This window comes from Oryza glaberrima, chromosome 5 (genome assembly GCF_000147395.1).
Source record: "Oryza glaberrima chromosome 5, OglaRS2, whole genome shotgun sequence".
NCBI lineage: Eukaryota > Viridiplantae > Streptophyta > Magnoliopsida > Poales > Poaceae > Oryza > Oryza glaberrima.
In genome coordinates this window covers 23,399,689-23,412,486 of record NC_068330.1, presented here as the reverse complement: position 1 = coordinate 23,412,486, position 12,798 = coordinate 23,399,689, and the positions used below count along the sequence as shown (strand labels likewise).

Here is a 12,798-nt window from a genome sequence, read left to right as displayed (position 1 = left end):
TGTCTTCGTCTAGAACCTGTCTGTTTTTGTCTCGTTGTTTGGGTAATCAAGCACGTGGGGATTAAGAAGGGCCCAGGAAGCTCTTTTTAGTGTAAGATATTGCGATTGACGTCCACTTTGTTCGGCCCATTCGGATAACGAAACCGGACATGCATGCATGTATCTAAGTGCAGAATATCTGCCGGCTGAAAGCCTGAAACTAATTTAAAATATATTAATACCATTTTTTTCCTCCAAAATCCTTGTGGATAATCCGGATATGGTGTACGTGGTCGGGATGGATCTATCGTGGGGACCCTCGCTATTTTTTTTTTGCTTTACATACGTGTGAGAAGAGCTCTAACTTTAGCTATTTTGTTTATTTCCTTTACTATTTCTTTCTGGATTCACCACTTGGTGTGGTAAGGTCTAATCTTGCTATTCTTTCAACAACTACCATCTAGTGCTGGTTAGTGTAATAGGTAGATGTTCACGGTGGCTTAGACATAAGAAGAATACGTTTTGGTCCACCATCAGAAATATCCAAAATATTTATACATATAAGTAAATATACGTAGAAAAGTTTAATATAGAAACACTATATATAAAAACATTTGAATCCAAATCAGAATTCAAATACAAATAGGAAGTAGACATATAAATATTCGGCCTATAAATTTATTAGAAAAGGAAGCCATACCAAAATTGAAAGAAAAAAAAAACATAGGTGTTCGTGTGAGTTCGCGGTGCACACCGTTCCATCAACCGATAGGTTTGACAAAAATTCAACGGACACATATAAAATGCCAACCAATTGTCCACGAGGCCACGGGAATGTTAATGAAGAGTTTGTTCATAGGCACAGTCGCGTGTTTTTGGACTCTGTTTTAGTTAAAACACTCTACGAATTAACCCCTTTTCGCATGTCGCATTCATTAGTGGATTCTAACAATTCTAAACAACGAAGCTATGTTCAACTCTGTGTGCTGCTATCACTAGTATCCAACTATCCATTATTCAATCAGCAACACACAGTCACAAATTGAACACGAGAATTGGACCTCATCTCATGTACACACATACACATGGCATGCTGCATAAACTAGTACTCCCTTTATTCTTAAATATAAGAATTTTTGGTTGGATATGATACATTATAGTACAACGAATTTAGACAGTAAACTTGTCTAGATTTGCTGTACTAGGATGTCACATTAAACTAAAATCTCTTGTATTCAAGGACGAAAGGAGTACTAGCTACTACTGTACTTTTATTAGTATGAAGTATGAACCCACGCGATCGTTCAGTGAGCTAGCTGAAGAATCACACCAGAGATACTAGCTCTGAGAGAAGCTTTTATTTCCTTTTTCCGGAAACTGAAAAGCAGGTGGAAGGAGAGCGACGGCTGAGAGTCGCATTCAACGAGTCCTCTGACCTTGATCTCCTCCTGCCATTTTTTTCTGAAGCTTCTCGCCTGCAACCCGGCAGGATCCGAGAAGGAGGTCAGCAAGGTCCCGGAACCGGGGTCAAGGTTGTCCGGCCGTCGTCGCCTTGGTGGCCTATCCAGCCCGACGACCTGGGGGTAGCGTCGTTGCTTGGACGGACGGACAGCAACGTCTCGGCTCGATCGGCCACCACCGGCAGCGTACGCTCGCTACCTGTATGTCCTCATCGGCGCGGACAGAGTGACAGATCCCTCCCTGCTTCTGCTGCTGCATGGTTTCCCAACACGCCGTCGTCAAGTTTCAGGATCGCCATCAGGGCAGGGTCGAAATCTGAATCTCTGAATCAGCCTTGTGCAATCGTTAGAAAAGTACTAGTACTACAACTTTTGAAGAGCCTGAAGTCTGAACATTTCGGTCAGCGTCACTGGGCACCCCCATCTCTGAACAGTGTGAGCCATCAAATGAACTATATAGCACATGCGATCGCACTGTTTGGGGAGAAAGATGAATTCATAACTACTACTGTAAACTGGAAAGCAACTGTATGTTTTGTTACAGCTGACAACGAAGAGGTCAACTGCTATACAAGTACTTCTACACAGAATACCGACACCGACAGAACAGTCAGAACTGCTATTCCAGTTAGTCTTTTCCTACCTGGGCTGCTGGGCAGATGCAAGCAGAAGCTGCTTATTACTAGTATAGTATTCTACTAGTAGGGCTGTGTTTAGTTCAGCGTAAAGTTTAGATTTTGGTTGAAATTGGAGATGATGTGACTGAAAAGTTGTGGGTGTATGACAAGTTGATGTGATGGAAAAGGACTGAAGTTTGGATCGAAACTTTGGATCTAAACACAGCCTAGGTTAAAAAATGGATACACAAGCGAGTAACAGTTTCTTATGTGAGCTTATTGTACACTGTGAGTCCATAACAACTTATAATTGTATAATTTCATTCTCAGCCAATGAACAAAAGCATCCAAAGTGCTAGCAAGCACATCCGCTGGTATGTTCAGTATCAGGGGCTGGTTGTGCAACAGTCTTGAAGTAGCTGGGGATAGAGAAGAAACAGGTGTAAGATGACTAGTAAACAGCTAATGCTAGATTTGTTTAGGCTTGAAGCACTTCAGATGCAAACAAGAAACTGAAGGTGTTTCACTTACATGTCCTGATCATGCTCATGCTCCAGAGCAAGCTTGGCAATGCACAGAAAAGCACTGTCAACATTGTAGTCGTCTTTCGCAGAGGTTTCGAAATACGGAATGTTGCCTTTGGAGACGCACCACTCTTTTGCTTTCTTCTCAGGGATCTGTGGCCGGGAAGACAGTACAGAAATGTCAAATTGTCAATGTCTGTGCACTGGATTTCGTTCAGAAAAAGAAAAAAAAAAGGAAGTGTACTGGACTGTTGTACAGAAGTTTGAATGTTCAAGTAACTTACGGCACGTCTGTTTCCGGCATCTATGTCAATCTTGTTGCCGAGTAATATGAAGGGAAAATGTTTGGGATCTGATGGGCTAGCCTAAAAAAGGAGCCGAAATTTTTCAGTTGCAGTCTTCCAGTACTGTTAAAATAGGACAAAAATGCTGTACTACTTTTCTTTTTCCTCTGAAATGTAAAATGGACTTGTCAGGTTCTTCATAACTAGTTCAAATTGATTGATATTAACCAAGCAACATTAAATTTTCAGCCTGCAGCAGCCATTTTGGCATTTTGCTGTATGCCTTCAGTTTGCATATGACTAACAGATGATGCAGACATTGCTTCTCTGAACTAGTACAGGCATCAGGCATGGCCACAATGGAAGAGGTAATTGCAGATGCTAAAAACTTTTAAGGAAAATATCCTGATAAAAATGACTTACTTGGGTGAGGAACTCATCATGCCAGGTGTTGAGTGCATTGAAAGATCTTTTAGCATTGACATCGTAGACTAGCATACAGCAATCTGCACCTCTGTAGAACGCCACACCGAGACTCTGAAACCTCTCCTGTCCTGCCGTGTCCCAGATCTACATCCAAGAAAACTCAATACTGATGACAGCCAGATGGCAACTTTCATGTGAAAGCATCCAAATTTTTTTTGAGAATAGAAAGCATCCAAATTGAATGGGTGTATGAGGCTGACCTGCAAGGTGACAAGCCTGTCTTCAATGAGAACCTCCTTGGTGACGAAATCGGCGCCGATCGTCGCCTTGTACTGCTGTCTAAACTTCTTGTTCACGTATCTAATCAAGAGTTCAAGAAAATCCAAGCACCGATATTTGTGGTGTGCTGAAGATTGTTTCTAGTTAAAAAAATCTCTTCTTTTTTTCTGAATGTAATTCCGGTTAAATGAATGAAAGGTAGTAGTAGAAAATATTGAGATTTATCTTCTGAGGATTTCACTATAATCTACAGCTAACTGAGCAAAATTGATACTACTAAAAAGCTCGATGATATGCAGCTATGGAGGAGAAGGATACTGGTTCATCAGGGACGTCTTCCCCACCCTGCACCAAAACCAAAACCAAATAACCGATCCAAGTCAGGAGTCAGGCAAAAAATCAAACAAGCACCATGAAATCAAGCTGACAGAAGCAGGGCTAGAGCGATTCGAAATCAAGCTAGGAAGAAATGGCCGGGTCTGTAGCCAAGGATGAGCTAGCGTAGCGTGCTGACCCGCTGTCGCCGAGGACGATGACCTTGAGCAGCGTCCGCCTCCGCGACGACGCCATGGCCAGCAACAACCGATCGATCAATCCGATGGACGCGGTGATCTCTCTATTTAGTCGATCTCCTCCTTATCTTGAATCACGGGGCGCACGGGGAGCGAGGGAAAAGCATAGTAGCTGCGGAAAACGGGGGTTCGTGGAAGAAAATTCCGAACCCCTACTCAACCAGAAAATTGAAAAAACAAAAAGATAGAAAAGAAACGGGCCCATTCTGTCCTCGGCGTTGCTCGAAGAAGAGAACTCCGAAGTCCGAACCCATAAAAACGATTTTTTTTAAAAGAAAAAGAGAGTCGTGGATAGAACAGAATAAACGGGCCAATTGTGTCAAGCACTCATATCTCTCCTTTGCCGTTTTTAATGATCTCATCGTTCAGCGTTCACGTTTTCACCGTTCGATCTGCAGGAGCGATCAAGTTCGTGGTTTCTCTGATCGTGATGTCATAGAGCAAGTTTAACAGTACAACTAATTATTGGCTCTAAATTATTTATAGTCAATTTAATAGCTAATTCATATAATAATTACCTATAAACATGTACTACATAATTAATGTTTGATCCCACCTGTCGTACACACATGTATTTTGAAGTCTATGCTGTAGCTGGCTAAATTTATAGTCCGCTGCTATTATCTTTCTTTTATCTTCTTAAAATATATTTATAGCTGGTTTATAGTCTAGAGGCGTGCAGATGTGCCATGCGATCGATTTTAGTTGATACTGCTTAAAGCTGCACGGGCTGGGGCTGTAGATGTCATGAGCGCGGTCGCTTTGGTCTACTCATCGTTTGAGCGATCGAATCGCAGATCGTTGGTCATTTGCGAATTGCGGCAGTGGCTGTGTGTTTAGTTCCCTCTAAACTTCTAATTTTGTCATTATATCAAATGTTTAGACATACGCATGAAGCATTAAATATGAACGAAAAAAGACAAATTACGCAATTTGCATATAAATTGCGAGACGAATCTTTTAAGCTTAATTATGTCATGATTTGACAATGTGGTGTACTGGTGCTACAGTAAACATTTGCTAATGACGGATTAATTAGGCTTAATAGATTCGTCTCGCAGTTTACAGGCGAAATTTATAATTTGTTTTGTTATTAGTCTATGTTTAATACTTTAAATGTGTGTTCATATACGTTATTTTTTTTTGCCAAAACATCCAAACACGGCCGGTGTTTGTTTTCTCAGAAGATTTCAGTTTCGAGCCTGACCTGCAAGGTGACAAGCTCACAAGCCTTGCCGACGAAATCGTTGCCTTGTACTGCTGGCTAAACTTCGTGTTCACTATCTAATCAAGAGTGGAAGAAAATCCAAGCAATGATCTTTCTTTTTGGTGTCCTGAAGATTGTTTCTGCTTAAAAATTTTCTCTTTTTTCTGAAAGAAATTATGGTTACTTAAGTGAATGCAAGTTTCTAATTGTAAAAAAAAAGGAAGATAAGAGTCTATTTGTTTTTGGAGGAATTTTAACACATAGAAATAGGAAAAATGGAGGAATGAGAATGCATGCACAACTCAATCCATAGGAATTTTTCCATAAGGTTTTGAGTGGATGGAAAATTTCCTGTGCTTTCTCTCTACAACTTGTAGAAAAGGAAAATTCTCTTTGGTTTTTCTATATCTACATTTGGCATTCATAAGAATTAATTCTTAGGAATCCAAATCCTTTGAAATTTCTCCAAAACAAATAAGCCTTATATGCTGAAAGATTGCACTAGGATATCTAAAGATCTCTACGCAACAAACTATCAGTCTGACACAAAGGTTGATGCTACGGATGTGAATAGGATACTAGGGTTTTCGACTTTGTTCTCTCTTTGGTCTCTGTGGTCTTAGAGTCCATATTTTCTGAGGGCCATCTTTGGTCGTTAGCTGGTGTTGCTTTTTTTTAGGGTTTTTTTTGGAGGGTAGTGTGGCCTTGCCCCCTCCTGCTAATTGGAGTTGCGTCTAGCAGTCGTTTCTCTCTTCCTTTTCTTTGGTTTTTCTGATTTGTCTTTTTTCCTTGGCATAAGCCGATCTGGCTGATTGCAGTGTGTAAATAAACTCTCTTTTCTTCTAATATATTGACATGTATTTTTTTTTGTGTGTTTGTGAAAAAAAAGATGAAGAGGATACTAGTTCATCAGCTCTTCCCCACCCTGCAAACACCAAAACCAAACGACCAATCCAATTCAGGAATCGCTAAGGGCGAAATTAAACAAGCACCATGAAGTAGAGCTAGAGCTATGAGAATCAGGCTAAGATAAACCAGGACTAGCGTAGCGTGCGCTGACCCACTGTCACCGAGGACGATGACCTTTAGCAGCGTCCTCCTCCATCCGCGACGACGCCATGGCCAGCAACAACCGATCGACCAATCGATGGACGCGGTGATATTTCTATTCAGTCGATCTCCTTCTTATCTTGAATCACGGGGGTGCACGGGAAGCGAAGGAAAAGCGTCGTAGACTCGTAGCTGAGGAAAACGGAGGTTTGGAGAAGAAAACTCCGAACCCCTCCTCAACTGGAAAATGAAAAAAAAAGATATGATAGTAGTAAGAAAAGAAATGGGTCATTTCTATCAAATCTAAGGGCTTGTTCACATCGCTATTATTTTCAACCTTATCAAGTTTTGGCATTGCTAAATTTTAGCAACGTTGCCAAATTTTGACAAGATTTCATATGTACTTACTAAAATTTGGCAACAAACTAAACGTAGCCAAAATTTTAACAACTTTATCCAAAAAATAATATGGTTGAAAATGGCATGAAAGTGAACAGGCCCTAACTTGCCCGGTCCAGATAGTACACGTTGCCCTCGGGCCTCGGCGTTTGCCTCGGCCTAAACAGTCCTTTTTTTAATTAAAAAATATATTCTATATACAAACTTCTTATGTATACTCCGTGAACACCAACTAACAAATATCACATAAAATTTTAGAAAAAATCTAAGACGTACGTACTCTGAATAGTATTACACATATCTACAAATCTTAATTCAAATTCATTATATTCTAGCTGTAACAAAAAAAAATGAAAATTCTAAGTTTTAAGAGTCAAAAGTAGGTCAGAATTTTGTCTTTTTACAACTAAAATATAATGAATTTGACCATAAAATTTCACGAATATGTGTAATAAAGTACATGTCTAATTTTTTAAAAATATTTATTAGTTAGTGTGTATGTAAAACTTGTGTGTTTCTTGTCTAAATCGATACAGAGGGTGTTTATATCCAGGGGTGTAAAATTTTGGCGTATCATATTATGTAGGGTGTTACATAGGGTGTTTGGGCATTAATAAAAAACTAATTTAACCTATATTTAATACTTTATGTATTGTTCAAATGTTCAATATGATAGAGTGTAAAATTTTTATGTGAAACTAAACATGCCCATATTTACAACGGCATGAATTCAGTTATCCCTTTTAATCGCGTCAAAAGTTTATCCCTTTTAATTATACCGCCTGAAAACCCAACCCCCAATTCCCCAATCCTATGCTCGCCGGCGATAGGATTGAAGTTTCCTGATTCACAAATTTCCCTAGCCTTTTAATTCCTCTGCCAATCCGACTCGAATTCCTCCGGCGGCGGGCATTGTGAATCCGAACCCGAGGAGGTCGATGCGGACGCCTCTATTTAATCGCCACCGCAGCCGCAAGGCCATCTCTACTGGTTGCTTGATCCCCCCAGCAATAGGAGGTAGATCTACCATGGCCAGGATGAGCTTGAGACCGAGAGGCAGGCGGCCGCGGGAGGCCTGCGGCGACGACCGCCTCAGCGCACTCCCCGACGACCTGCTCCTCCTCGTCCTCCGCCGCCTCGACACCCGCGCGGCGCTCGCCACCGGCATGCTCTCCAGGCGCTGGGCGAATCTGCCCCACGAGCTCGACGCCCTCGATTTCAGGGTCAGCGACATACTCCCGCCGCGCTACCACCGGTGCATCCTCCGCCACCGCGGCGTGATGAACTGGATAGCGTACCGGCACGCCATCCCCAATAGCCTGATGCCCGCCATCCGGAGGCACGAGCGGCGAGCCGCGCGCGCCTTGGTCCGCTCCGTCGAGAGCTTCATCGACGCCGACGACGGCCGACCTAGCCGGCGGAAGGTCAGTAGGCTGAGGCTCGAGTTCTTCGGCACGCACAACACCGCTGGCATCAACCGGTTGATCTCCAAGGCCATAGACGATTGGGGCGTCGAGGAGCTCGAGGCCGTCGGGAAGCCAATGTACTGGCGCCAACCTCCCACCCACGAATTCCCTAGCCATGGCCTCTGCAAGGATCCCCGCGCGTCACGCCTGCGAACCCTCACGCTCGGCGGCTGCGTGCTCCCGCCGCTGCACGAGTACGGCGGCGTCACCAAGCTCGTCTTGCACGGCATGGCGGCCTCGACGCCGGCGGAAGCCTACGAGGGCGTCTTCTCCTCGTGCCCGCAGCTGCAAGTGCTGCACCTCGAATCATGCTTCCTCGACCGGAGGAAGTCCTTGGTGGTGGACGCTCCCATGTCGGAGATCAGGGAGCTCGTCGTCGATGCCTGCGATATCATTTCGGTGAAGCTGCGGTCTCTTCCGAGACTCCAGAACCTAGCCTCCATGGGCACCCAGGTGCTGTTCGACCGCCGCACCTCCTCCTCCTCCTTCCCCTGCCTCCGGCAATGGCACCTCGCCTACCTCTACGGCTTGGCCCGCAAGTTCAGCCGTTGGCTCGAACCCGACCTGACGCTCGACAGATTCTTCCACTACACCCTGGACATCACCGACCTGATCGTCCGGTTCACCGGACCGGAGAGATGGATCGTGCCGTCGTCTTGCTCGCCGTCTCCGCCGTTGCTGCGCAGCTTGAGGCGGCTGCTGGTCGCCGACGTGCCTTCCTCCTGGGACGCGTCGTGGCCTCGCATCCTCCTCGACGCGGCGCCTTCGCTCAAGACCCTTCACATTCACATCGCCCCGCGCGACGCGAAGAAGCCCACCGGCGGCGAGTTCTCATGGCATCATCCCACCGTTCCTCTGCACAACTATCGCTTGGAGGAGTTCGCCATGGCTGGCTTTGGAGGGACAGTGAGTCAGGTATACTTTGTGAAGCTCGTCGTCGGAGCGTGCACCGCGCTGCGCCATGTCTCCATTTTCAAGGGAGGGGATCTGAAGTACAAAGGGAAATTGGGACTGGGAGATGCCGAGGTTGCAGGAGAATTCGTGGAATGACAAGGAGAAAGAAACCATGGAGAAGCAGATCATGGATGCGGTCTCTTGCTCAACGGATCATCTCCAAATAGTTCTAGGTTGATTCACCCATGTAGTAGTTATAATCAGCATTAGCCATTAGGCCAACCGATGGCAGCAATAATTTATCATGTTCACTTAATTTTATTTAGAGTAAGTGGCCCGGTGAAAAATTTAATTTGTAATCTCTTTTACTCGAATAATGTATTTGCTGAACCTCGTGTTCAGCAGTGTGTGAAGTGTGAACTCGGTTCTTATTTGTTTTCTGTAATGTGTAATAATTTGAAATTTGTCTTACTAATTGCTGAACAACTATATCTATATGTGCATTCCTGGCTGCATTTCTTTTGTAACGGAGGGTATACATGTGTGTGAGTGAACAGTATTTTTTTTGTGAGAACTTTACGTTTGTGGTGATATCATGCTAACTGAAGAGCTCAGGTTGCTCTGCAAAATTTGTTTCAGCTCTTCAGTATTTGTTGAAGTTGGACTGTTGGAGCAAGTAAGCAAGGTTGGATAGAAAGAAGTGATCATATATGAGTAATTTTACAGTGTTGAGGATGTACCATAAGATACCAAATAAGTGTCACTACTATTCGTCTATTTGTATGCATAATGTCAACGAGCAAAATTAAAACCATAATGTTTTCCATCTTCTTTCCCAATTTCTTCTCCTCCTCCTCTCTTTCTCTCCTTCCCCTTCTACTAGCTGGCCATCTCCATTGCCTCGATGCTAGAGCTGCCCTATGCGCAAGATGACCACCATCAGGGAGCCACCGCCGTCGGAGTCGTACGGACTGACCTACTGCCACTGACACCGGCGCGGCGGCGTGGCCGCAGGGGTGAGGAGGATGGGGGAGAAGGTTTCGGCGAACGAGGGAAGGATAGGCAGGGGGACGACATGGCGGCAGCACGCAACAACACGCGACGAGGGTCAACTCGAAGATACAGACCTCGTAGGCAGAGAGAAGAGGGGAGGATGAAGCAAGAAGATGGAACTGACACTATGTTTAGGTGTATTTTGATCTATATGATAATGAAAAGCATAACAATGATGGTATGGTTTTAATTTTGTGCAAATTCAAAGAGCATGGATACCAACAGATAAATTGTAATAGCATTTATCTGAATCAACATATTTGCAATGACATGGATCCAATTAACCCACTTAAAATGCTTATGAGTTTGCAGATATCATATGTTTTTGCCATCCAGCAGACTAGCGCTAATGCGTTATTGCAAAGTTTAGGCTGAGTTCTATACTCTCCTTTTGCCAACTTCCACTAACTCATCTTTTGTGCGCACGCTTCTCAAACGACTAAATAAGTGTGTGTTTTTTGAAAAAAGAAACTATATAGGAATATGCTTTAAAAATCATATTAATCTGTTTTACAAGTTTTCTTAGTTATTACTTAGTCAATTATATACTAATTAGCCGTTGCGTTTTACGTGCGTGAAATTGGTTCAGTAACAAAACATCCTCAATCTTTAGATCCTGTGAGGCTAAAATTGGTTTGATTTAATATGGTCCATCAAAGTTTCGATATGGCAAATTTTAGTAGGGTAGTCAATTAAAACGGCCCTTACATCTCATCTAGGGATGGCAATGGGTCGGGTTGGGTATGGGTAGAGCAAAACCATGCCCGACCCGATGCCTGACATTGCCTGCCCAAATCCTACCCACTAGAGTTAGCGGGCAAAACTCCATGCCCGTACCCATGTCCGGCGGGCGCGGGTATGTCCGGTGGGTACCCAATGGATCTCACATGAATAATAACTTGAAAAATATATAATTTAACAAAGAGAAATAAAATCAATAATTTACCAAATTATTGGTTATCAACAATAATTTGAATGACATCACAACTTAGTATCAATTAGCATCACAAATGAACCGAGAGAAATGGTATAAGAATTAAGAAATGAGTCAAAATTTGCTAATACATATGTATCGGGTCGGGCATGGGTTACCCACGGGTAAAAAATAAAACCCACCTATTGCCCATAACGTCTTCGGGTCTCGGCGGGTGTGCCCATGGGTAAAAAGTCACACCCACACCCGTGCCCATCAGGTCGGGTATCCACGAATACCCGGACCCATGGGTAAAATTGTCATCCCTAAGTCTCATCCATCTAGCTCCAATGAAATGCAGGATTGAATTTTTTTTATATAATGTATGAGCATCTTTCCCATCCTTGAGGAGGTACCATGAGGTATCAATCTAATCTAGCCGTTGATTTAGCAGGGTATGATCAGACAAAAAAAAACAGGTGTCCTCTCTTTGTCGTTCGTGCCGGCAGGGACGTCATGCATCGAGCCCGCGCATCCAGCTCGTTGCCGTCGTCGCCAATCGAGGCCGCCGCCGCCGCCGTCGTGCATCCAGCCGGCCGCCGCCGTCGCCCATCCAGCCGGCCGCCGCCGTCGTCGTCGCCAATCGAGGCCGACGTAGCCGGCCGCATGACGGCGTGCAGCCGGCCGCCGCCGCCGCGCGTCCAGTCGCCGCTGCCGTCCCACTCGAGCCGCGCGTCAGTCTGCCCGCCGCCGTCCCCCTCGAGCCAGCCGCATCTAGCCCCCTTTAGCCGCCGCCGCCGCCGCCACGCGTCCGTCTGCCCGCCGCCAGCCCCCTCGAGCCTGTCGCGTCCAGCCCCCTCCAGCCGTCGCCGCCGCCGTGCGTCTGTCCGCCCACCGCCGTCCCCCTCGAGCGCGCGTCCAGTCGCCGCCGCCGCACATCCGTCCGCCCGCCGCCGTCCCCCTCGAGCGCCGGTCTAGGTGCCGATGCTTACCCGACGATTTTTTTCCTCTCGTGAAACAAGAAAGGACAGAAATACCCTCCCACCCATGGTACCACTTCAATGAGGAGGTGTGGTACCATGAGGTACGGACGATTTCTGACCGTTGGATGATGCCAGAGCAACGATCAGGATTTGGTACTGCACAACCTCAAGAACAGTAAAAAACCTCATAATGTATAGAAATCCAGTATCTATATCCACTAGCAGATATACAAAATCAAAGTTATACAAGCGCATACACTCCAAATCTCATAACTGAGATATAAAAAAACAAACAACTAAAAAGAAAATACTAGAAGGCTGAGCTTTCAGCTTTTCCCCAACACTTCAAACTTCAGAGCAATGCGAAACTAGAGCCCGCACTTTCACCGCCTCACTCTGTCATTGTCGTTGCAGCCACCCCGAAAGCTTATGCTCTCAATCATAAGTGGAGGAAGGGACGGAACTAATCCTTTCATCCGCCTATCATCGCTAAACATTGGTCTTACGTTGCCCGAACCATGGCATCATAGCGTCAACGTCATAGAGTACTGTCTCTGTTGAGCTGCCGTAGCTTATATCGCCAAAAGTCATCGCTGCTACATTTTCATCGCTACAAAGCACAACGGCCGGCCATCTTCCTGCAACGCAAACCAGGCTGCTGTTGTCCCACCGTCGTTGTTGCCGCAAATGCC

At 44.9% G+C, this 12,798-nt stretch overlaps 1 protein-coding gene and 1 pseudogene across 1 annotated transcript; one reads left to right on the top strand and one right to left on the bottom strand.

The window, feature by feature from the left end:
* Positions 1–2,300: 2,300 nt before the first annotated feature.
* Positions 2,301–4,364, bottom strand: LOC127774071 (ras-related protein Rab7-like). The gene is made up of 7 exons (XM_052300341.1): positions 4,084–4,364; positions 3,888–3,914; positions 3,551–3,650; positions 3,288–3,434; positions 2,865–2,945; positions 2,588–2,733; positions 2,301–2,475 (listed from the first exon to the last, which is right to left on the bottom strand). The coding sequence occupies exons 1-7, from the start codon at positions 4,137–4,139 to the stop codon at positions 2,412–2,414; spliced, it is 621 nt and encodes a 206-aa protein (XP_052156301.1). The 5' UTR covers positions 4,140–4,364; the 3' UTR covers positions 2,301–2,411.
* Positions 4,365–7,602: 3,238 nt separating this feature from the next.
* Positions 7,603–9,664, top strand: LOC127772951 (uncharacterized; annotated as a pseudogene).
* The last annotated feature ends 3,134 nt before the right edge of the window (positions 9,665–12,798 follow it).